Source organism: Perissodus microlepis, chromosome 10 (genome assembly GCF_051167445.1).
Source record: "Perissodus microlepis isolate ML-2025 ecotype Zambia chromosome 10, ASM5116744v1, whole genome shotgun sequence".
In the NCBI taxonomy this organism is placed as follows: Eukaryota; Metazoa; Chordata; class Actinopteri; order Cichliformes; family Cichlidae; genus Perissodus; species Perissodus microlepis.
The window spans coordinates 470,121-496,126 of record NC_140470.1 but is presented as its reverse complement, the minus strand read 5'-3'; the positions used below and the strand labels follow the sequence as shown (position 1 = coordinate 496,126).

Here is a 26,006-nt window from a genome sequence, read left to right as displayed (position 1 = left end):
TCTCATACCAAGTCCAGCAGCTGTTGGTTTACATCAGAGGTGGGCAATTCCAGGCCTCGAGGGCCGGTGTCCTGCAGGTTTTAGATCTCACCCTGGGTCAACACACCTGAATCACATGATGAGTTCATTACCAGGCCTCTGGAGAACTACAAGACATGTTGAGGAGGTAATTTAGCCATTTGGATCAGCTGTGTTGGATCAAGGACACGTCTAAAACCTGCAGGACCTCGAGGCCTGGAGTTGCCCACCCCTGGTTTACATACTAAAAAGAACTGGCAAATGTGTAAATGAGTGGTAGACTTACTGTATAAGTTCTCCGTTTTCATGTCTCAGACTGCTTATTGTGTCTGGATTTTTTTGGGTTTTTTTTGTTTCTTGTTGTTGTTGTTTTTTTGTTCTATTTTGTATAAACGAAAAAGTAAATAAAAAATAATAATAAAATAAAAAATAAAAAGAACTGGCGACAGGACACAGCCCCGAGGTGAACCAGAGCTTGACACGACTCTGACGGACACTTGTCCATTAACGAAGACCTGTTGAACTCTGTCAGTAAGAAAGTGTAAAATCAGCATCAGGAGCTGGTCTGGGAGTTTAAAATAAGAGGCACGTCTCTCCATCAGAATATGAGGTTGAATCTTATTAAAAGCTGAGGAGAAATCTGCAAAACAGATGCATGAGAACTGGGTTTTTCAAAGTGCTAATAGACTTAATGTGAATAGTTTAGCGTAATCCACACTTACTCGGTTGATAAGCAAATGGCAAAGGATCAAGTTTTCCATTAATAAAGTACAGCATTTCATTTCACTGCTGATGATTTGCAGATTTATCTACCTTTAAAAGCAGGGTCAGACCACCGCAGCTCTTATTACGCTGCCTTGATGATGTCAAACAGTGGTTGTCATTAAATTTTTTAAAGCTAAATGAAAATAAAACTGAGGTTGTCATTTTTGGCAACTTTAATCATATCGACAGCACTCTGAGCGCCCTTTCCTCGTATCGTAAAACACATGTAAAAAACCTCGGTGTCTACATTGATGGTTCTTTTAAATTGAATAAGCAGGTGAGTGCAGTAGTTCAGTCCTGCTTCTTTCAGTTAAGACAGCTAGCCAAGGTAAAGACATACCTCCCGGCTAACGTCTTTGAGCGTGTTAGTCACCTTTTCCTTACTTGCAGATGAGACTACTGCAATTCATTGTATTATGGTCTAGATCAGGCCACCATCCATCATCTTCAGATGGTTCAAAATGCAGCTGCTCGCCTGCTAACTGGTACCAAACAGAGAGAGCATATAACCCCAGTTTTAGCTTCTTTACACTGGCTTCCTGTCTCCTACAGGATCCAATTTAAACTTTTACTTTTTGTTTTTAAGTCACTTAATGCCCGAGCTCCTCTCTGCCTATGCTCCAGGACAAACCACGAGGTCTAGCTCAAAACTAATGCTGTCCATCCCACGGACTAACCTCAAATCCCGTGGTGATAGATCCTTCTCTGTGGCAGGTCCCAGACTTTGGAATAGTCTCCCCTTAAATATTAGATCTGCACAAACACTTGAGCAATTTAAATCATTACTAAAGACACATTTCTATGCCCTGGCTTTTAACACACTATGACCCAAACATTTTGGTCTTATTTGAATTAGTTTAGTTATTGTTTTAATTCTTTTATTGTCCTATTATTGTTTTTTATTGTTTTTTATTGTTATTATTGTATTACATTGTTGCTTTTTAATACCATTTTTATATTGTTAAGCACTTTGTGCAGCATCGGCTGTTGGAAATGTGCTATATAAATAAACTTGACCTTGACCTTAAAGGACACAATAATACTTTTTAGGATCTTTTCAAAGGTTTCCATTACTAGTCATGCAAGTACAGCTGCTATGCATTAGCATACTGATTAATGGAGGGCATATTTTTGATTCCCTGCCAGGCAGCTGTAAGGTTTTTATTTCTATAATTCACCTCAATTTTAGCCTTATAATTTTTTTAGCCTTATAATTTGTTTAGCCTTTTTAATTTCGTACCTGTCTGGAGAAAGCTTTTTTCTCAGGAACGTCTCCACATCTGTATATCAGTTTCTTTGTTATTGATGAATGCTTTGATTTCCTTCGTTATCCAACGTTTCTTTTTTGGATAAATAACTTTTTAGTTGGAGTCCAGACAAAAGTGATATATGATGAGTCCAATGTTCCCTCTAAGCTGCGCACTGCTGACTCGCTCTCTGCGCACAGAAAATCTGCGTTGCGCACAAAAAAAAAAAACTAACCTGAATTGAAATGAAAATAAATCCGTTAACAAGTCTGTTCTGCAGTGTTAGTCAGTGACTGGCTGCTCCCGTATGGGATCAGAACGATGCCACCTTATCCCATAGTTCAGCCGATGGGTATATGCGCAGCTAATCAACGTGGTTGACAGGCTATGACAGCGTCCTTATGTGCTGACACCGGTGTTTTAGCGAGCAAAGCGGCTGATGTGGAGTGAAGCCACGTTAATGACAACGTGTACAACCATTGGAGATGTGAGCAGGACAGACGGAACAACTGACGGGAAAAGTGTGGACTTTATACCAGTTTTTAAATTGTGTTGATCGGCCACGTAAAACCAGAGTTATGATAAAAATATCTGCAATGTTTGGTTTTCTTCCTGAATACTGTCGTTGTTTATGTTTACTGCAGGAAGAAACGGTAAAAACGGCGTTTTATAAGGAAAACGCTCGAAAGCCTGTGAGCAAAACCAAACCAAAAACCTCAGCCTTTCCTATTGGTGGAAAAATGATATGGCAACATGGCATTTATTTGTTTAGGAAGGGGAAGTTTTAGGAGTGATGGTGTGTTTTGAGAGATTTGAGACATTTAGTGCAAATCTTGTGTAGTTAGTGTGTAGTTAGTGTGTAGTGTAGTCAATAGTTTTGTTGTGTGTGTCAGAACAATGAGGCGACTGCTGAATGTTACAGGTGTTACAGCAGTGATGCATCTGCTGCTGTCAGGCCTGCAGGTATCAGGCTGTTGTTCTCCTTCATCTCATAGTGGACAGAAATTATTTTTTGGAGTGGCACAAATAATTTGTGTGGCATCAGATTTGATGCAGAACAGCTGATTGTTCTGTAAATAGTTTGAAATGTTTATTTAAAAAAATGCCTTGGCTGCATTTTTAGGTAAACAGCTGCAAAAAACGTTGTTGTTTGCAAAACTTTTTTGAAGAAGTAACTATACAATTAATTGCCCAACATTGGTCGTTATTTACTGTATTTTGCAGACAGAGTTACAGACTCTCTCCCAGACCACAGACTCATAATACAAGTCAGAGCTTTATAAAAAAAAAGAAAGAAGAAGAAGTTGTTTTTTCAAAATTGGAGTTCAAGTTATTTTTCCTTCCAATAGTGTTAACATGCTGCACAGGTCACGAACTAGATTTTTTTAAATTTTCATTGTAAGTGGGCTAAAGCAGGTAATTAAAAGTAGTCTAACATAAATGTAAATGCTGTAATTTGATTATTTTAATGTAATGTAACTTGGATGGACTGGATGCTGGCGTGACTGTCATGGTGAATTGGGTTAAAGGACTCAGGTGCGAGACTCCTTGCAGAGTGACAGTGAATTTATTCACAGTGAAAAAATAAGGCAACAGTTCGAGTCTGTAATCCAAAAAGGGCAGTGCAGTGATACGGTTGCTTCTCCCCGTGGTGACAGTGCAGTGACAATCCAAAATAACTCCTTGTGCCCGCTCCTCCTCCGATCCCTGGATCCTGGAGGCAGATGAGAAAAACACACGCACAGTAACGAAAACGTTCTCTCTCCTTCACAAACTAGGTATGCTAATCACGACTACGCTACCCGGTTTAGCTCAACGTTCCAGCGTTGGTTGTGACTCGAAATTCACAGGGCAAGTAGAAGCGTCGGAGTGAGACTGTTAACAGCTCAATGTCATGAGAGCTTCTCACGAGCCACCACAGTGTTAAAGGACCTTTTCTGATGTAGAAGCACACACCTCCCCATTGCTTGTTGGTGGTTTCCACTGAACGGTCCAGACACAAAGGGATGCAGTTAGTGCCAGCTCCTTCTCCTGATCTGGATGACAGAACCATGTCTTGATGAAGGCCACAAGTGTTTTTCACGTCATGTTTCAGTGTGACCCAAGCTTTCTAGCTCATCCATCTTTTTCCATAAGGACTATACATTGGACAAGAGCATTGTAGGGAGAACCGGCAGCTTTTGGCAGTCATTAAGGTATGTTTACCTGAATTGTCTTCAAATTCCACCTCATCCAAATGAGCAAAATGCCCTCCATCATCAATAAATGGAAGGCGTTTGGAACCACCAGGACCCTTTCTGGAGCTGGCCACCTCCACCTGACCAGTCTGAGCAACTGGGATAGAAGGGTCTTAGTTATGGAGGTAACTAAGAACCTGATGGTTACTGTGACAAAACTCCAGTATTGCTCTGTGGAGAGCCTAGCAGTAGGACAACCATTTCTGCAGCACTCCTACAGTCAGTCCTGCATAGTAGAGTGGCCAGATGGAAGCCATTACTCAGTAACGTGTCTGTGAAGGTTCTCAGTCATCCAGGTCATCGTAGTCAGTAACACATCCAGACACATGACAGCTTGCCTGGAGTTAGCTAAAAAGCATCTGGAGGATACTTAGACCATGAGAAACAAAATACTCTGCTCAGATGAAACAGAGACTGAACTCTTTGCAGACTTGCACACAGGCTTAAACCTGGTTGAACATCTTTGGAGAGATCTAAACATGCATGTGACTGTGCACCAATGCTCCACATCCAACCTGATGGACCTTCGGTGGTTCTGCAAAGAAGAGTGAGAGAAACTGCCCTAAATAGGTGTGCCGAGCATGTATCATCGTACTCAAAAACACTGAGGCTGTATTGTGGCCAAAGGTACTTGAACAAAGTACTGAGCAAACTGAAGCACCTCCCACAGGACACTCCGAGAGACAGGGTTGAATGCCTTCTCTAAGTACACAAAACACACGTAGTCTGGTTTTGCAAAGTCCCATGAACCTCAAGTATCCTCAAGAGGATAAGGAGCTGGTCCAGTGTACCATGACCAGGATGAAAACCGCATTGTTCCTCCTGTATCCGAGGTTTGACTAATGAACGGAATCTTCTTCTCAGCATCTTGGCATAGACTTTCACAGTGAGGGTGCAAAATGTGATTCACCTATAGTGATAAATCTCTATCATACAAAGAATACACATGATTCTGAATCACTGCCATCTTCTCTGGGCCAAAGCTAATTTAAAATTAACTTTTCTTTTTGGAAAACATGGACACCATTTTGTCAGGACTGAGGACTCCAGCTTGTTATCAGCACTCAGTTCAAAGCCTGCACCTTTGATAGGAAGGGGGTGCATTCGTGCCTGTGAAATTGGCAGCTTGCACATCTGGAAAGGCACCATCAGTGCCAAAAGCTATGTGTAGCTTTTTGAGTAATACTGTTTGGCGCGGCTAATACTGTCATGACAAGCACCAAAGACTTTCAGGCTACAGATCTGCATAGCTGCCTCACCAACAGAGGTGTGGAACATCTTCTCTTCACCCGAGAGTCCAGAACATGCAGCTGCAAATCTGAAATTACACTATGTTGACACTATTCACTCACCCATCCAAATCATTATCAGGTGTCAGAATGACTGTCATGGCCACAGGTGTATAAAATCAAGCACCTAGGCATGAGTTAGACTGCTTCTACTTTTGTGAAAGAAGAGTCACTCTGAGGAGCTCGGTGAATTCTAACATGGTATCATGATAGGATGCCATTTGTGCAACAAGTTCAGTCATGAAAATACCTCACTACAAAATATTCCAAAGGTAACTGTTAAAAAGGTGAAAAAGATTGGGAATGATAGTAACTCAGTTTGGTGGAGGGGGATTTTGCTGTGGCGTTGTTTTTCAGAAGCCAGGCACGGCCCCATAGTTCCACTGGAAGGAACTCTCAGTGCTGCAAAATACCCACCAAAAGACATTTGGCAGAGTGGAGACTGCAAGCCAGGCTTTCTCAGCCATTAAAAAAAAGGAGTTTATTGAACCATCAGAAAAAATGTCTTTTAAAAAATTAATTACATTTTAATTTCCATGCATGACTTTTAATTTTTTTCATATTTGTTACATGTGGCATTTTGCTTAAAAATGTGCAATTTATTGAGGTTTTTCAGGGGGGGAAAGGATCACACTAATGATGTAGAAGTCTCAAAAAAAAACCCTGTATGTAACAAATATGACACACTAGGCGTTAAGGTGCTAAACCTTGTGGAAAGCCTTCTCGGAAGAGTTGAAGCTGTTATAGCTGCAAAGGGTGGACTGACATTATACTCAACCCCATGGATTAAGAATAGGATCCCACTCAAGTTAATTTGCATATGAAAGGCAAACGAGGGAATACGTTTGGCAATATAGTGTACGATTACAAATTCAAACATCAATCTTCAGTCTAGCATGATCTGCAGCCATACACACTTACACACAAATTATGTTCAAACATGGTGTTAGTTATGCAGACTGTGGTTATCACATAAGTCCAACAAAAGAGTTTAACCCCTCTCCAGTAGACCTCCAGTTGTGCATTGAGCTCGACATCTCTGTGCCCTTCTTGCGCTTTACTTAGAACCAGTTTGTCTTGGGAGACCCTACCAGGGGCTCCAGACAACATAGCCCCTATAGGCACACAAACCTCTCCATCATGATAAGGTGGTGATTCATGGATGGGTGCGAAATACTAATTTGATCATGAAGTCACATTTTGTGGTATATGGTAGGTATTTGTACAGCCAGAGCTTTTGTGCAGGCAAGACCCAGAGTTGTACTGACACGTGATAACCCAACTGATTCAATTCAAATCTGTCATGAGAAGCTGTGTGTGGGAGGGAGGATAGGACCCAAAATGCAGGACCCAGAAGTGGGACTAAACTTGTCATCAGCTTTATTGCCAGAATTGCAGAATGCTATTACTATTTATTTAAATTCTTTCTTTCAGATTGGTGCAGCGGCTGCTGTGATGCAGACGTTGTACCGGTCCATCATGGTGAAGAGAGCTGAGTGTAAAAGCGAAGCTCTCAATTTACCGGTCGATCTACTTCCCTACCCTCACCTATGGTAATGAGCTGTGGGTAATGACCGAAAAAACGAGATTGCAGATACAAGCAGCAGAAATGGGCTTCCTCCGAAGGGTGGCTGGCCTCTCCCTTAGAGATAGAGTGGAAAATTCAGCCATCCGGGAGGGGCTCAGAGTAGAGCGGCTGCTCCTCCACATCGAAAGGAGCCAGTTGAGGTGGTTTGGGCATCTGATAAGCCTCCTGGGCGCCTCCTATGTGAGGTGCTCCAGGCATGTCCCACCAGGAGGAGGCCCTGGGGCAGACCCAGGACACTTTGGAGAGATTATGTCTTTCGGGTGGCCTGGGAATGCATTGGTGTTCCCCCAGATAAGCTGGAGGAGGTGGCTGGGGAGAGGGAGGTCTGGTCTTCTCTTATTAGCCTGCTGCCCCTGTACCCCGGCCCCGGATAAGTGGAAGAAGATGGATGGATGGATGGATGGATGCTTTCTCTCCAAATTATTTTTCTGAGTTAACTTCAGCTTCCTCCAAACCATCAACAGATCTCTTAGACTGTATTGTTACAAGACTGCTCAAAGAAGTCCTACCATTAATTTATTCATCAATCTTAAATATGAAAAATCTCTGTCAGTTAATGAACTTTATGTTGGCAGTAATTAGACCATCACTTTAAAAGCCATCACTTGACCCAACTGTCTTGGCTAATTATAGGCCAATCTCCAACCCTCCTTTTAGCTGTAAACACCTAACTGATCATCCACAGAGGAATTTATTTATTTCAAGAGTTTCAGTCCAGCTTCAGATTTTCTTATGGACTATAACAGCAGACCCATATCTATGCATGTCCTACTAGACCTCAGGGCAGGTCTAGTAGTTATCGTCAACATAACTTGTTGTTAATAGTACCTTCATTGTTGCTCTCTCCCTCAGACTCTAGATGGGTTTGTTTTTGTTGTTGCATCAGATGGAAAAATCATGTACATTTCAGAAACGGCATCAGTGCACCTTGGTCTGTCACAGGTAAGACAATCCACCTCAGCACTCTCTCATGTGGACTAGTATACCCAGGAATAAGTTTAGATTTTCTGAACCAAACAATCTGGAGAAAAATGTATGTGAAGTAACATAGAAGCATGTGTCATGTAACAACTGAGTTTTCAACACACTTCAGACATGGCATAAATAGAACACTCTTTTGTTTCTATATGAATTTAATGCATTTGTGCAACTAATCACTAAATGTTCCAAATGTGTGTGCCGCAGGTGGAGCTAACAGGAAACAGTATATTTGAGTACATCCACCCATCAGACCACGATGAGATGACAGCAGTGCTGAGTCTCCGCCAGGCCCCACAGCATCACTTCTTGCCAGGTACTTAAAGACCTTATGTCTCCATTGTGTGCCACACAGTGGTAGTTGATATTTTATTCTTGAAGTGAATTAACTGTTTGTTCTTCGATGCTGTCCATGCCTGGCTGCTCCTCTTGTCTCTCCTCCGGTTGCGGTGTGCTACTGAAGTATGGGATGCATGATTAGAACCGTCTGTGTTGGCCAGCCTCCCTTGGCACCATCTGTAACACCCCTCCTACTACAATGATGTTATGATGTGATATACATACAAAAGATATTTTAAAAATTTATAATATATGCCTAGGTTTGCAGAGGTCATTGATTGATTGATTGATTGACTGATTGATTGAATCTTTATTTTGAACATGTTGAAAAAGTACAACAACATAGAATTTGAAAACAACAACATAGAATTAAGAAAATGTACCCCATGTTCGGATTGTGTGTACAAGCCAACTCTGCCTCCTGTGAAAGGAAATCAGCTACAACTACCTGAGTCCCCATGGACCACCTTGAATTTAAAAGGCTGAAGTTTCAAAGTCCACTGGGTGATCTGGGTGTTGGCATCTCTCATGCACCAGAGCCACTGCAGTGGGGTACAATCCAGCAGAGGGTGAATGGGCATCTCAGGAGGTAATAGCAAAGAGAGTGTGCCGCCCACCAGATTGCCAAGCCCTCTTTTTCAACAGTACTATACCAGGTTTCTAGTTCTGACAGTTTCCAGCTGATGTACACAACTGGGCAGTTGACCGCCCCTTATCTGCTGACGGCAGGCCTCTGCTTTAGGTGTTAGTCTGCAGGATAAAAGAGAGGGAAAGGTTTGGTGTGTGGAGCAGTGGTTCCCCACAGAGAGCCTTCTTCACCTTCAAGAAAGGCATTTTGCACTGCTCCATCCACTGGACCAGGTCTGGGGTAACCTTTCAGATGAAGTCAGTCAAGGGCCTTGTTGGCATCGCAAAGTTCAGAACAAACCACCAGGAATTGCCAGCCAGCCAGCCCTAAAAGGGCTGAAATAGTGGAATAGGTGAATTTAGTACCTCCAGCCCCAACTCATCTCAATTATTTAGCACACTCGCCACATTGGGGTGATATATTTGTGTGGCAGCTCCTCTGTCTTACTGCACCAACTTGTGGTCAGCATCCCCCACTTGCCATGTGACCAAATCTTAAAAATATGGTATCTAACCAGATTGTTATTCTGGATGGCATTACTTTGTCCTCCAGTAATGATGTGAGGAACCTTGGAGTCATTTTTGACCAGGACATGTCCTTCAACGCACATATTAAACAAATATGTAAGACTGCTTTCTTCCATTTGTGCAACATCTCTAAAGTTAGAAATATCCTGTCTCAGAGTGACGCTGAAAAACTAGTTCATGCACTTATTACTTCCAGGCTGGACGACTGTAATTCATTATTATCAGGAAGTCCTAAAAACTCCCTGAAAAGCCTTCAGCTAATCCAAAATGCTGCAGCAAGAGTACTTACAGGGACTAGAAAGAGAGAGCATATTTCTCCTGTTTTGGCTTCCCTCCATTGGCTTCCTGTTAAATCCAGAATTGAATTCAAAATCCTGCTCCTCACATACAAGGTCTTAAATAATCAGGCCCCATCTTATCTTAATGACCTTGTAGTACCATATCACCCTATTAGAGCACTTCGCTCTCGCTCTGCAGGCCTACTTGTTGTTCCTAGAGTATTTAAAAGTAGAATGGGAGGCAGAGCCTTCAGTTTTCAGGCCCCTCTTCTATGGAACCAGCTTCCAGTTTGGATTTGGGAGACAGACACTATCTCTACTTTCAATATTAGGCTTCAAACTTTCCTTTATGCTAAAGCATATAGTTAGGGCTGGACCAGGTGACCCTGAATCCTCCCTTAGTTATGCTGCAATAGACGTAGGCTGCCGGGAGATTCCCATGATGCATTGAGTTTTTCCTTTCCAGTCACCTTTTTCACTCACTATGTGTTAACAGACCTCTCTGCATTGAATCATATCTGTGATTAACCTCTGTCTCTCTTCCACAGCATGTCTTTCATCCTGTTTTCCTTCTCTCACCCCAACCGGTCGCAGCAGATGGCCGCCCCTCCCTGAGCCTGGTTCTGCCGGAGGTTTCTTCCTGTTAAAAGGGAGTTTTTCCTTCCCACTGTCGCCAAAGTGCTTGCTCATAGGGGGTCATATGATTGTTGGATTTTTCTCTGTACCTATGAAGCGCCTTGAGGTGACTTTTGTTGTGATTTGGCGCTATATAAATAAAATTGAATTGAATTGAATTGAATTTAGTAGATAAAGGTGAATGGCTTAAACATGAATTGAGCTGCAGTTTGGGGAAGGCCTCGGAGGGGACTGGCCGCGGCTCCTGGGCATGGCAGATCCCCAAAGAAGGCATCCCCTAAAAGCAGTAATAACTGTGCTTTACAAAGGTCAAAGACCTCTGCAGTAATATAACCGGTAGTCAGGCTAACGAAGATAAGTAGCCCATGGCCTCAATAAGGTGGTGGAGGATTCCATAGAGTGGAGCGGATGAGCTCAAAAAATTAGGAAGAAATTGCAGGAGAAGAGATCAAAGGAATTTCAAAATTACGAAAGACCTTGATAGATGATTAAGGGGAACCCTTCATCATGTAGCAACATGACTTGACTCGGAACTGAAGCTCTAACAGTGATGTATGCTGGGATTTTGAGACTTGAAGTAATGGCTTGAGGGGTTATAAACGCTTAAGTGAGCTTGTCTTGGAGCAGAAGATGGAGAGGGGGTGCCTGGCTGGTTAATTTGCTTTGGGTAAGGTAGCAATAACTACTGTGCCGATTTCAAAAGGGACACCTTGAGGAATTATGCACATGGTGGAGTTCAGATCTCTTAAAAGGAGCGATAGAAGACAGAACCCGGCATCCCGGTGCCACAAGGGTTTGGTGCTGCATTCTTCACAGGAGGGAACAAAACGGAGAAACTGTCATCCTGGTGTGAGGAATGTTTACTGCTGTGTTTGCAAATGACTGATATGGTGAAGGAGACTGGGCACCCGGTGCCAGGAATGTGCACTGTTCACTGTTAGATTTTGTGAAAGATTGATAGATGCAGGGAAGCTGGCATCCCAGAAAGGAAAGCTTGCTGCTACATTTGTGACAGAGGGATAGAGTGAAGACAAATTGGCATCCTGGAGCCAGAAAATGTTGCTACTTCAAATTGCAAAGGGGGGACAGTAGAGCAAAAAACTGGTATGAGAACTTGGCATCCCGGTATCAGGAAGTTTTTTGTTTTTGTTTTGTGCAAACGACAGATGGCAGACAACTGACATCCTGAAGGCAGAAGGGTTCCCTGCTGCTTTTTGCAGTGATAGCTGCAGAGAAGCTTATTGCTGCATATGAGGGACAGAGAAAGAGAACCTGGCATCCTGGTGCCATAAAGCATGCTGCATTTCCCAAAGGAGGGATAGAGAGAAGTGGAACTGGCAACCCGGTGCCTTTTTTTTTTTTTTTTTTTAAACATCTGTGCAGAGAAAGTGGCAGCTCTGTGGTAGGAAGTTTGCTGCTGCAGTTTGCGAATGATGGATATAGAAAGAACCTGGCATCCCAGTGCCAGAAGGGTTCATTACAGTGAACCCTTCTGGCACTGGGATGCCAGGTTCTTTCTTTATCTATCATTCTCAAATGCAGCAGCAAGCTTTTCTACCAATGAGTTGCCAGTTTCTCTGTATCTGTATGATGTCTACTGTCATTTCTTCTCTTTATTGAGCAATTCATTCAGGACAGTGTAGCCACTGTCCTGAATGAAATGTACATAATAGCTTAGCATCATTGTTCAGGTAACAATGAGCGTATGGTAGTTCAAAAAGCACTTGGTCCATAGCCTTTTGAAATAAGCCTGGTGATGATGTTATCCCAAAGGGTAAACAATTAAAGCAGAATAGCTCTTTTTGAGTAGAAACTGTCAACTGCTTCTTTGAATTCTCTTCTACATCAATCTATAGTCAATCTATAGGCATTTGATAAGTCTAACTTACTGAAGCATTAGCCTCCTGCAAGGGATGCAAACAGGTCCTCAATGTGTGGAATTGGGTACTTATCCATGCAGAGCTGTGTGTTGAGAGTGGCCTTGACCTCTCCATACAGTCTCACTGTCCCACCAGGTCAGCAGAGGGCAGCACAGTTGGCTTTAGGGACAGAACCATGGATGATGTCCACTGTGATTCTTGGATACCATGGACAGTTCTCACACAGAGTCCCTGTAACAACGACTCCTGCACCTATGAGTTTGTGAGGTCTCAGAATTCTGAATTATCTGGATGACTGGCTGGTCTGTGCAGTCTCAGAACAATAGTCTTGCAGCCATGTAGTTGTGCTCTTAGAACATGTCCAACCTGTGGGTTGGCTTCTGAACTACCAAAAGAGCAAGCTCCACCCATCCCAGGTCACAACTTTTCTAGGTATGACTCTGGACTCCAACAGGGCCACTCAGACATTGGCTCGACCTCTTCAGGCTACACTTTTGGGTCAGCTGGGGAATGCTCTTTGCCTCATGGGCCTCATGGCATGTTCGGCAATGCCTTCTGAGCTTGGGCCTTTGCCCACAGCAGTCTCATCAGGCAGGGACTTTGGTGCCACAGAGGCTCCACTGAGCTCTCCACTTTTGAAGGTACTCTCAAATTAGAGCAGGGTTATGTGTTGGATATAAATGTGTTGGAGCTAATGGCTCTGTTCCTTGCACTCCAGCAGTTCCTGCTAAGACTGGGAGGCTATCATGTCATCATCAGTACAGACAGCACAGTAACTACAGTCACAGCAGCCTACATCAACAGGAAGGGGGCCTAGACTCTAACATCCTCTGCAAGCTGGCAACCAGGTTGTGACAAGCCAGCTCCTGGTTTGAAGGAAACTCCTGTCTTAGGTGAATGGAACACTATTCTCCCCTTTCCCACAGACTGATGTGTGGCCCCTGAGGAAAAGGCTCCTTGCCTTGTGGCTAGCAGAACTGGTGGTACGAACTATGCAAGAGTCTATGCAAGAGCCCACTAGGACTGCCTACTTGTATCACTGGGGACTGTTTGGCTCCTGATGCATGGCCCACCAGATGGCCAACCATGAGGCTACAGTGGAGATCATCCTGCAGTTCTTGCAATCCTAACTGGAGGCATGCAAATCAGCAGTTACCCTGCGAGGTATTGTGGCATTGATCAAGACAGATTATATTGGTCACTCACCTCCAGCTGAGTGACCAATATGATCACTCATCCGGAGTGAATCAGAGGTGATTCATTTCCACTCAGTGGTAATAAATCAGCTCCCAGTTTTAAAAGGTGCCCAGAGGGCGACAATTCACCAGTCTAGATCCCCTAAATCCCCTATGGGATTTGGATTCAGACCTTTGTGCACTTCACCAACCTGCCTTCAAGCCTCAAGGATGCTGATTTGAACTGAATTTCCCTCAAAACAGCTGTTCTGATAGACATAACATTTTCCAGAGTGATTAGTGATTAGTCCATAAAGACTGTTGCAGGTTTTTACTGGAAGCAGCAGGGTTTATCCTCCGTTCCAACCCTACAGGCCAACCCAAGGCAGAAGACAGCCTGTACCAGGCTGCTCTGTGCTCTGTCTGAGTCTTGACAGAGTATATTAGGGGCACTCAGACCATTAGGAAGACTGATCAGCTTTTTACCTGTTTTAACTTTGGAGTCCTGGTAGACGCTTGTCAAAGGCAGACTGTCTCACTGGGTTGTAGATGTCATGCAGCAGGCATATATATTTTCGGATACTTCCTTCCCATTCATTTCCCATGCACATGGAATATGTAAAAGAATAGATATAGTCTCTTACTCAGAGAACCAAAGTTACAATGTAACCATACAATTCACAAAGAGCTATTAGCTATTAACTTGGTATATCTCTGCATGGTGTGTCATATATCCTAAAACAATGAGATAACTGGACAAGTAGAAGACAAAACAAAAGTGTACAGGAGATGAAAATGGGTCAAATTTATGCCTTTATGAAACAGAAAAAAATCCAGTGAAGACTTGACACGCAACCTGAGATATGTATCTGCCCCTTCACTTGATCCATCTACTATTTGTTGAAGTCACACCAGAAATAATCTCAGTGCAAGTCTGGCTGTCAAGAAGCCATTCTTAAGGAAGGGAAGCAAGGGAAATACCTGAAGCATGCCAAATTACACAAGCGATGGACTGAAAATCTGTGGCAACAAATCTTACAGAGTGATGAGTCTACATTTGAAATTTCTGGTTCAAATCATTGTCAGAATCTACAGAGGACAAAGGAAAATAAGTAAAACAGTGATTATCGGCAGCCATTTGTAAACACAGTGGGGGCTCAGTCATGGTTTTGGGGGTACAGCCAGTGGTGTTAAGGATCTTGTTATAGTTGATGGTATTATGAACACAAAAGATACACCAAATACTTGAATTTAGATCCGCAATGCAATTCAATACCTTCTGGAAAGCACCTGATTGGCAAGAGGTTTGTTTTTTAGCATGAAAATGATTCCAGAAATCTTGCTAATACAGTAAAAGCATACATGGAAAGAAAAAGACAACGAAAGACCACCAGCTATGGATTGGCCTCTCCAGATCCCAGACTTCAATATTACTGAAGCAGTGTGATCGAGAATGGAACACAAAGTAGCCACCATCCACCGTCCTTTCACAAACCTGCAAGCCTGGACACTATTCCTGTAAACTGCTTAAAGACAAAGAAAGCTTTCGTAAGAGCATTCAACCCCCACCCCAATTTTTTACTGTACTGTACTCATAAGAAACTCTTGTCCCAGAGCTTTTGGACAGGATTATGGTAAGGTTGTGCAGTGGCAACTGGGTGAGAAATGGAAGTTGTTGAAGAAGTGTTAAAAATGGAACATAATATAAATAATATAACATGCGTAATGCCTCTGAACTATTTTTTGTCTGTTTCTTGACAGAGTATGAAATTGAGCGGTCCTTCTTCTTGAGGATGAAGTGTGTTCTTGCCAAACGAAATGCAGGGCTGACATGTGGAGGATATAAGGTATGTAAAGCCAGTGGATGACAAATCTGCCAACAAGGACACCAAAGTTCAGTGGGTGCGTTTGTTTCTAATTTCTTCCTATCTTGGTTCCTTTGTGACATGAAAATAATTTTCCCTTTTCCTATTGATGATTTTCCAGTCCTTTTTAAGCATCATTTTTTTAATGAAAAACAAAGACCCCCTTCCTTTGTAATAGATTTACTGATTGACTAACTGATGTGGATGTTCATGGTGTTTTGAATACAGTTCAGTGTATAGATTGTTCACAGACACACCGCACACATTGTGTGTTTGTGTCTTTAATGCTTGGATGAAAACCCATGTCCGCATGTACATCAATAAATGCTCTGTCTAGTCCCTTGAGATACTCTGTCAGGTTTTTACTCCAGCTGCCTTCATTGGCTTTTTGTTTGTGGGTCTCTCTGCCTTCAATTTCATCTGAACTTATTGAAAGAAATGCTCCTTTTGCTTGAAATCAGATGACTTACTTTCCATTAACATATATTAAATTTTCTTGCCTTGCAAAAAATTGCTTTTGTAGTATGCTATAGCACACAAGCTCCAGGGAACTTTAAAGCACACTTTTTGTCCTATTTTGTCTCTATGAGCAAGCACCTGGTTACAGTAGGAATGAAAAACTCAATTTTAACAGGAAGAGGCCTCCAGCAGAACCAGGCTTAGGGAGGCAGCCATCTACCAGTTGGAGGCGAGGGGAGGGAGACTGGACAAAAGACATGCTGCAGAAAAAAGCCAGATTAATGATAATGAATTATTAAATGCAGTGTGATGTATAAACACATAGTGAGTGAAAAAGGTGAGTGAATAAGAAACATGCATAACTAAGGGAGGATTCAGAGTCACCTGGTCCAGCCCTAACTATATGCTTTAGCAAAAAGGAAAGTTTGAAGCCTAATCTTAAAAGTAGAGATAGTGTCTGTCTCCTGAATCCAAACTGGAAGCTGGTTCCACAGAAGAGGGGCCTGAAAACTGAAGGCTCTGCCTCCCATTCTACTTTTAAATACTCTAGGAACAACAAGTAGGCCTGCAGCGTGAGAGCGAAGTGCTCCAATGTCCACATCAGAGATGTAATCAGATTACGTTTTTTCAAGTAACGAGTAAAGTAAGGGATTAGTATTGCAAAAACGGTAATTAGATTACCGTTACTTTCCCGTAGGAACGCTGCGTTACTGCGTTACTAAAACCGTGATTTTTTTTGCAAGAATGTCTCATGACAGTGACGTAAGCGAGTGCGACGTTCGTGACAACAGCTGTGTGCAGATCAACTGTGGATCATATATCGAGTGCGGAGAGAGTAGCAGCGTTTAAAGCGTGGAAGTACTGACCTTAGTTTAAGTTTGATTCCATAAAAAGTGACAAAAACATTAGCGTCCGTTGTGCGTGGGAAGAAAACTTCTTTTTACAACGAAATAAACCCCTAAACTTCCGAGCAAGCACCGAGTGCGCTACCACATAATGGGAAACTCACAGAGAAACTCGTGGATTCTTCAACTGACCGCTGCGGCACACCTGCACCAGGGTAAACCTCCGCCTACCTCACTCCTGCTTTACAGGTGAAAATAGAGCAAAAGGACCGCTGACTAAGTAATTAATTACTTTTGAAAATAAGTAATCAGTAAAGTAACGGGATTACTTTTTTGGGGAAGTAATCAGTAATTAGTTACTGATTACTTTTTTCAAGTAACTTGACCAACACTGGTCCACATGCATGTAAATGCTAAACAAACAGTTAATTATAAGCTTACTCATTAATTCAAAAAGCTGCTGTTTTCTATGTAAGGAGTGCATGAATGTCAAACATTCTGACACTCATTTACACTGCAATGTATGCATCAAGGGCAACTCGGGTTCCAGTATAGTTCCCAAGGGTATGCAGCCTGGAGGAGTCGTGGAGGAGGCATGTGTTAGGTTAAAAGCACTTTCCTGTGTGTGTGTGTGTGTGTGTGTGTGTGTGTGTGTGTGTGTGTGTGTGTGTGTGTGTGTGTGTGAATAAGGCTTGTAGTAAGACAGCACTTTGTGTATTTAGATGAGGTGCTATATAAAAGTGCTATTTCAGTACCAGTGCATGTATCATTTTATTAAACCCCTTAAATTAAAGCTGTAATTCTATACTTCAATATTATTCTGATAATTTGAATAATTACATTTTATAAAAATATTATAAAAATTATATTGTAGTAATATAGAAATAAAATTGAAATATTTACATATTAAAATATTGAAAATATTAAATATTACCATTATTACTACTACTATTGGAGCGGCACAGGAGGGTTGTTTTTTTAATTGTTAAATGAACACATTTCATTTTTGAGATACTGTATGTCTGAGAAGTTAACTTAAAAGGGGCACAATCAGTGCATCTGTGGCACACATATTTCTTGAGCATCCTCACTAGAGCCCAGATCAGATCCGACAAAAAGGAGCATGTGATCCACATGAAATGCACCCAAATACGAAAGCTGCATTTCACAGTGGAATCTGGGTGACTGTGATTTGAACATTATGGTTTGTTAAATGATAGTTTAACTGTCAAAATGTAATCCTATAAAAGTTGTTTCATAAAGTGCTACTTGGTTAAACAATGAAGTTTGATTTGGAAAAGTCCCAGCTCCTTTTGAATGCAATGACGTTTGTTTCCTACCGTTGTTTCCCAGGTCATCCACTGCAGTGGCTACCTGAAAGTGCGTCAGTATATGGTGGACATGGTGCTCTATGAATCATGCTATCAGACTATGGGCCTGGTAGCAGTTGGACACTCCCTGCCTCCCAGTGGTATCACTGAGATCAAACTCCATAGTAACATGTTCATGTTCAGAGCCAGCCTGGACTTCAAACTCATCTTTTTGGACATGAGGTAGGAGACATGTTGAGAAGGTGGTTAGATAAAGGAAAACCATGACATTATGATATTCTGTCACCTGTTAAAACTCATCGTCACAATAAATGAGCAACATAAAGATAAATCTAGTAATAAGGATTAACGCAGGTATAATACATTAAGCAATTAAAACGATATTCACTTTAAAAAAATATTGGTATATAAGCTTAACAAAAAGCTATTTTAAAACATTTTAGGGCTGTTAAATGAACATTATGATTCACTTCCAAATATGAATGTTCAAATCAGCCCTGACCTGTTATTCTTTCCTGGGGAGTCAGGGTGGCAGAGCTGACAGGCTACGAGCCTCAGGACCTGATAGACAAGACTCTTTACCACCACGTTCATGCCTGTGACATTTTCCATCTACGATACGCTCATCATTTATGTAAGTTTAAATATTTTCAGTGATATTCATGGGGGAGGATGGAGTGACGTATGTGTGAACATTTGTGAGGAGTTTAAAACATTGTCTTTGATTTGTATTTTGCATTTATAGCTTGATTAATGTTGTGTGTATTTGCCTTGAGGATGAAAAGTGGTTCAATCTGGTACAATGTTTTTGTGCATGGTTACTGACAAATAAATAATAATTTTAGATGCTAACTAAATTAAAAGAACTAACCTAAAGATAATTACATAGGGAGATTTGACCAGTTTATCTCTGTGTTTACTACAGTGCTGGTGAAGGGTCAGGTCACCACCAAGTATTACCGCTTGCTATCAAAGCATGGAGGTTGGGTATGGGTGCAGAGTTACGCCACCATTGTCCACAACAGCCGTTCATCCAGACCTCACTGTATTGTCAGTGTGAACTACGTCCTCACGTGAGTCAGCAGCCTCCTTCTAAAATGTAAAACCTGCATGAAACAATGCAGACTATATACCTGTTTTATTGTACACAGTGACATTGAAAGCAAGGAACTACAGTTATCTGAAGATCAGAGTCAAGTCACTAAGTGCGGTGTAAGTCTCACTTCCTCTCAGGACCACAGCAGACAATTCAGAACCAAAGCAGTCAAGATGAAGACCAAACTAAGAGAAGCTCCCTATCTTGAGGTAGGACTTCCACGTGACCTAGTAATTATTAAGATTCCAGAGAAATATAGAAATAAATGAAATATTTCCTACCTTTCTTATAGCAAAAAATAATATATCAGTTTCATTACAGAAATATTAATATTGCAAACTACAAAACTAGGGAAACTGTGTTTGTGTGAGCCACCATACCAACTTTACTTTTAAATCACTTTAAAACAACCAGAAAGGACCAAAGTGGTGTACAGTAGAATAAATATAAGACACAGTAAAAAAACAAAACAATAACAACACATATTTGCTCATACAAGCGTAAAAATAGAACATCCATACATCTTCTTTCACTTATCGGGTGGCAGGGGCAGCAGCTTAAACAGAGAAGCTCAGACCTCCGTCTCCCCGGCCACCTCCTGCAGTTTGCCCGGGATAAAACCAAGGCATTCCCAGGCCAGCTCAGAGATATAATCGCTCCAGCATGTCCTGGGACTGCTCCGGGCCTCCTCCCAGTGGGACTCACCCAAGAGGGGGCCAGGAGGTATCCTTGTCAGATGCCCGAACCACCTTAACTGGCTCCTTTCGATGTGGAGGAACAGCAGCTCTATTCTGAGCCCCTGCCGGATGGCCGAACTACTCAGGGCCACCCACCCATTGGAGAAGGCCTTTCCGCCGCTTCTATCCACGAACTCGTTCTTTCAGTCACTTCCTACAGCTCGTGACGATAGGTGAGGGTAGAGACGTAAATCGACCGGTAAATTGAGAGCTTCGCTTTTACACTCAGCTCTCCGGTACAGCATCTGCCTAATAAGAGAAGACCAGACCTCCCTCTCCCTGGCCACCTCCTCCAGCATGTCTGGGGGAACACCAAGGCATTCCCAGGCCAGCCGAGAGATATAATCTCTCCAAAGTGTCCTGGGTCTGCCCCGGGGCCTCCTCCTGGTGGGACATGCCCAGAACAACTCAGCCAGGAGGTGCCCAGGAGGCATCCTTGTCAGATGCCTGAACCACCTCAACTGGCTCCTTGCGATGTGGAGGGGCAGCGGCTTTACTCTGAGCCCCTCCCGGATGGCCGAACTCCTCACCCTATCCTATCTGTAAGGGAGAGGCCAGCCACCCTTCGGAGGAAGCCCATTTCTGCTGCTTGTATCCGCAATCTCGTTCTTTCAGTCACTACCCACAGCTCGTGACCACAGATGAGGGAAGGGTTGTAGGTCAACCGGTAAATTGAGAGCTTCGCTTTTACACTCAGCTCTCTCTTCACCACGATGGACCGATATAGCCGCATCACTGCAGTTGCAGCTCCAATCCATCTGTCGATCTCCTGCTCCCTTCTCCCATCCATCCATCCATCCATCCATCCATCCATCCATCCATCCATCCATCCATCCATCCATCCATCTTCTTCCACTTATCCGGGGCTGAAATGTGGGAGCAGCAGCCTAAGAAGAGAAGACCCCAATATACTTAAACTTCTCCAATTGGGGCAGGAACTCCTCCCTGACCCAGAGTGGGCACTCCATCCTTTTCTGACTGAAGACGTTAGCCTCAGATTCGGAGGTGCTGATTCTCATTCCCACAGCTTCAGTCAGCTTCCACCTGTTCCAGTGCGAGCTGGAGGCATCACCTGACAAAGCAACAGAACCACATCATCTGCGAAAAGCAGAGATGAGATTCTGAGACCACCCAAATGAATGGGTGAATCGCTACCTTGATTTGGTGGAGGGGTTTGTGAGTACCAGGGATTTTGCCACCAGTACGGTCTCCCATGGCAAATTGGTCCTGGGTGAAGGACCAGATAAAGAACTATTCAAAACACTCTGAGTATAAGATCAAGGGAACAGTTCACCCTGCCAGCGATATGGTTACTGGCGCCCTGCCCTGGATCCAGGCCTGTGGAGGGTGCCCGAGGGTGAGTGTCTAGTGGCTGGCCCTTAATCCATGAGGCCTGGCCGGGCACAGCCCGAAAAGGAACATGGGCCCATCCTCCTGTTGGCCCACCATGCACAGGAGATGCCGTAGCTACCAAGACTAGCAGTTCCAACATGGAAGGTCCCCTCTTGCAGGGAGGGAGCCAGAGTCAGTGCGTGAAGTTGAGAGGTAGCAACTAGATATAGTCGGGCTCACCTCAAAGCATGGCTTGGGCTCTGGAACCAGTCTCTTTGAGAGGGGCTGGACTCTGTCTCAGTCTAGAGTTGCCCTGGGTGAAAGGCGGTGGGCTGGGGTGAGGGTGTTAAATCGGAGCCCTGTGGGACCCCACATGAGGAGGATATCAACAGTGCATCTGGAATCTGGATCTGGGGGTGATCGTGGCTCAAGAGTTGGGAGTTTGCATTGTAATCGGAAGGTTGCCGGTTCGAGCCCCGGCTTGGACAGTCTCGGTCGTTGTGTCCTTGGGCAAGACACTTCACCCGTTGCCTACTGGTGGTGGTCAGAGGGCCCGGTGGTGCCAGTGTCCGGCAGCCTCGCCTCTGTCAGTGCGCCCCAGGGTGGCTGTGGCTACAATGTAGCTGCCATCACCAGTGTATGAATGGGTGGATGACTGGATGTGTAAAGCGCTTTGGGGTCCTTAGGGCGCTATAAGGCGCTATACAAATACAGGCCATTTACAATCTGGAAAGCATTCTACTTCTTCCACATTTTGTCATGATACAGCCTTATTCTGCAATGGATTAAATTAGTTTTGACCTCAAAAAAATACACACAATACCCCGTTTTGACAAAGTCCAAAACATTTGCTTTGAACTTTTGTAGATTTCTTAAAAATAAAAAGAACAAAACCATAACATGTACAAGTATTCACAGCCTATGCACAGAAAATGTTTGGCATTGAGTCTTTGGTACTCTTGGGGGCCGTGGATGGCACAGTTGTCCTGGTTCCATCTCTTTCTCCTTCCAGGTTTTTGGGGGCATTGCTACAGCTTCCCACCCTCATTATCAAGTATATGTGTGATAAAGACATACACACACACACACACACACACACACACACACACACACACACACACACACACACACACACTCTCACTCTCTCTCTCTCTCACTATAAGTAGCTGAGTATTTTCTAATTTTTGTGTTCCAGGTGCTGTATGTTTGGAGGGTTTTTTGTTATATTTTTATTGTATTTATTTTTATTTTTTTAATATAGCCTCTATATTATTTTTTGTCTTGCCTGTCTTGCCTTATACATCATCATACTATACTACATATAATGTAATAACTGAAATAACACAAATAGAAATTAATTAATAAACAAATAAAGTTTCAGATGAACAAGAGTATTCATAGCTTTTGCTCAGTACTTTGTTGAAACACCTGTGGCAGCAATGACACACTCATATCTTTTTGAGATGTAACAAGTCTGGCAAACCTATTTTGGGGGAGTTTCTTCCACTCTTCTTTGCAGGACCTGTCAAGCTCCATTAGGTTGGATGCAGAGCATTGGTGCCATTTTCAGATCTCTCCAGAGATGTTCACTCAGGTTCAAGTCTGTGCAGTGGCAGGGCCACTTCAGGACATTCACATAGTGGTCCCAAAGACACTTCTTTGTTATCTTGGCTGTGTGCTTAAGGTTATTAGTGTGTTGGAAGCTCTGGGGTAGGTTATTACATTCCCTTAAATCCATTTTTATGTATATAGAACCAAATCACAACAACAGTAACCTCAAGGCACTTTATACCGGAAGGTTAAGATTCTACAATAATACAGAGAAAACCACAAAAATGAGATGACCTTTATAACCCAGGACCTGGCGACAGTGGGAAGGAAAAACTCTTAAAAGGAAGAAACCACAAGTAGAACAAGGTTTAAAGAGGGGTGGCTATCTGAAATGACCAGTTGGGGATGATGGGAGGAAGATGGGATAAAAGACACAGTGTGGAGGCGAGCCAGAGATTAATAATAAATAATGATTAAATGCAGAGTGGTGTATAAATACATAGTCAGTACTTTACAATATAGAGCACCTTGAGGCGGCTGCTGTTGTGATTTGGGAATATATAAAAGAAACTGAACTGAACAGAATTGAATTGCTCTAATCTATGTAAAAAAAATATCGTGCTAAACTGAGGTCTAGCAACACAAGCACAGAGATGAGTCCACTGTCAGAGGCCATAAGAAGATCATTTGTAACCTTCACTAAAGCTGTTTCTGTGCTGTGATGAGCTCTGAAACCTGACTGAAACTCTTCAAATAAGCCATAATTTCTGCCACCTCAAAGGTCTGTTGTATGTAGCCCATTATTAGAGATGGATTGATCAAAAGTTTAAGACCACTTGAAAAATGGCAAAAACTCATATTTTGCAATGCTGGATCTTAACGACTTGCTAAGATCCATGTTAAAAATATGAGTTTTTGCCATTTTTCAAGTGGTCCTAAACTTTTGATCGGGACTGTACTTAAGATTGAAGCATCAAGGATGTTCGCAAATAACAATTGAACTGGTTCTTATATAGTACTTTTCCACTACGAGCACAACTTGCCTTAATCACCCATTTACCCAATTAGTTTTTTCTATGTCAATACTCCTAACATTCACACACATTCAGACTCTAAATTGGGGTTAGTATCTTGCCCTAGTCTGGCATACAGACTGGAATTGAACCACCAACCTTCTGATTAGTAGGCAACCTGCTTTACCAGCTGTGCTACAGCAACTCTTCACTGCTGCACACTGCTGCATTCATCTTTCCCTCAACCTTGACTAATCTCGGTCTTGATCCTAGGACTGGGACCCAGTTATTATTTCTGCATTTCCTAGTTTGTTTTCCTCATATTTGGAAACCCAGGTTTGTGCCTACCTCTAGTCCCAGTTTCTGATCATTTTGCTCCTGTCCTGCTCCACTATTGTTTTTGTTGCTCTGTCAGTTGCCAGTTGTTATAAATTTAAGTCTTGTCTTATGACAAGTCCTGCTTTGGGTCCACTTCCTGGCTGCCTGCCACACAGTGGTTATATTACAGTCTCCCAGTTCCTGGTGATGAAAAGAATTCCCAGAACATGATGCTGCCACCAAGTTTCACTGTACAGATTTGTGATGAGCGGAGCCTGGTTTCTCCAGACATGACACTAGAAAGTTCAGTCTTTGTCGTGTCAGACCAGAGAATTTTTTTTCTTATGGTCTGACAATCTTCTAGTGCTGTTTGGCAAACTCCAAGTTAGCTGTCATGGGCCTTTTAATGAGGAATGGCCTCCTTGACCACTCTACCATACAGGCCCTGATTGGTGGAGTGCCGCCGAAATGGTTGTCTGGAAGGTCTCCTCTTTCCACAGATCAAGCGGAGCTCTGTCAGACTGACCCTTGCATCGGTACAACCCTGTCTTGGAGTTCTACAGACAATTCCTTGGACTTCATGGTTTGGTTTGTGCTCTGACATGCACTGTCAACTGTGGGACCTTACATAGACAGGTGTGGGTGTAACCCTAGTTACTAAGGGTTTCAGTGCATTATCATTGAGGTTGACTTTTTTTTTTCATTATCAAGTTTAATTAAGTAAAATTATTTTTTAAATAACTGAAGATCCGGTGTTTATGATGTCCCGATGGTCTGTAAAGTATACAGTTTGGGAGTACTGCCTCCTTGCATTTTACCTGAAGCAGCTACGGAGATCAAGAAGAGGGGGGGAGAAAAAAAGGTCCTCTGAGTGAGAAACGTTGTTGCCTTCTTTAGTCAGATTTTGCTGAGGAAACAAGCTGCCAGGCAACTGTTGTTTAGTTGGGGGAGAGTTTTATTATTGCTGGGATTCTTCTGGTTGTGCTATGACGCCGCACCGTCGCCTATTTGAGGGTTCAGGAGAGCCCGTTTTGTTGTTTACTTTTCTCAGGTTTTTTGGGTGTACCAGTCCAAAGATGGCGAGCCACCCCTCCAGGATATGTTGAGATGAATCTGAGAAGAAACTGAAATTCTTTGGACAAGCCATGAACTTTACAAATTCTACTTAAGTCTCAGGACAGAGTTGCACTTCACTGCTCCTTTGCACATTCTACAAGAAGAGATTTTATTGCTGGACTCACACAACTTAGAGATGTGGGCTGAGTCACATCCGCTGGGGGTGTATTCTGTTTATTATTTTGTTGATGTAATTGGGTTTTTTTTTTATTATATATGTAAGTGATTATTCATGTTGAGATTATAAGGTTGTGAAGAAATGCAAGTTCACCAAACCTCGTTCTCCGAGTGTTTCATTAGTCATCCAGTTCGCTCTAGCAGTCGAACCGTTGCAGGTGGTCCAGTACCCATGAAAATATTCAAATCTGTATCCCAACTATTAAAATGTGTTACATGTACTTTCCAATCCAATTACATGTAATGTCCAATCAACTGAATTTACCACAAGTAGACTCTGATCAAGTTGTAGAAACATTTGATAGATGAACAGTGGAAGCAAGATGTACAAGAGGTACATAATGTACGTGTTATGTTTTTGTTCTTTAATTTTACTAAATTTGCAAGACATTGAAGTAATTTCTTTAACGTTGTCATTATGGGGTATTGTGTGTAGAATCTTGAGATGAAAAATGAATTTTTAGAATAAGGATTCAGTTTTAGAATATGACAAACACTGAAGCACATGAAGTGCTGAATACTTTCTGAACTAACACAGAATGTTTTACCCACCGTGAATAAGTTGAGATGTAATTTAAGCT

General features: G+C 42.6%; 1 protein-coding gene across 1 annotated transcript in view; it reads left to right on the top strand.

The window, feature by feature from the left end:
* Positions 1–26,006, top strand: part of sim2 (SIM bHLH transcription factor 2) — a 39,886-nt gene that overhangs the window by 7,039 nt on the left and 6,841 nt on the right. The window contains exons 3-9 of the mRNA XM_084941333.1: positions 7,997–8,086; positions 8,330–8,438; positions 15,347–15,432; positions 18,108–18,307; positions 18,613–18,719; positions 19,011–19,158; positions 19,237–19,390. Of these exons, the coding sequence (XP_084797459.1) occupies positions 7,997–8,086; positions 8,330–8,438; positions 15,347–15,432; positions 18,108–18,307; positions 18,613–18,719; positions 19,011–19,158; positions 19,237–19,390 (894 nt within the window). The remainder of the gene's footprint in view (positions 1–7,996; positions 8,087–8,329; positions 8,439–15,346; positions 15,433–18,107; positions 18,308–18,612; positions 18,720–19,010; positions 19,159–19,236; positions 19,391–26,006) is intronic.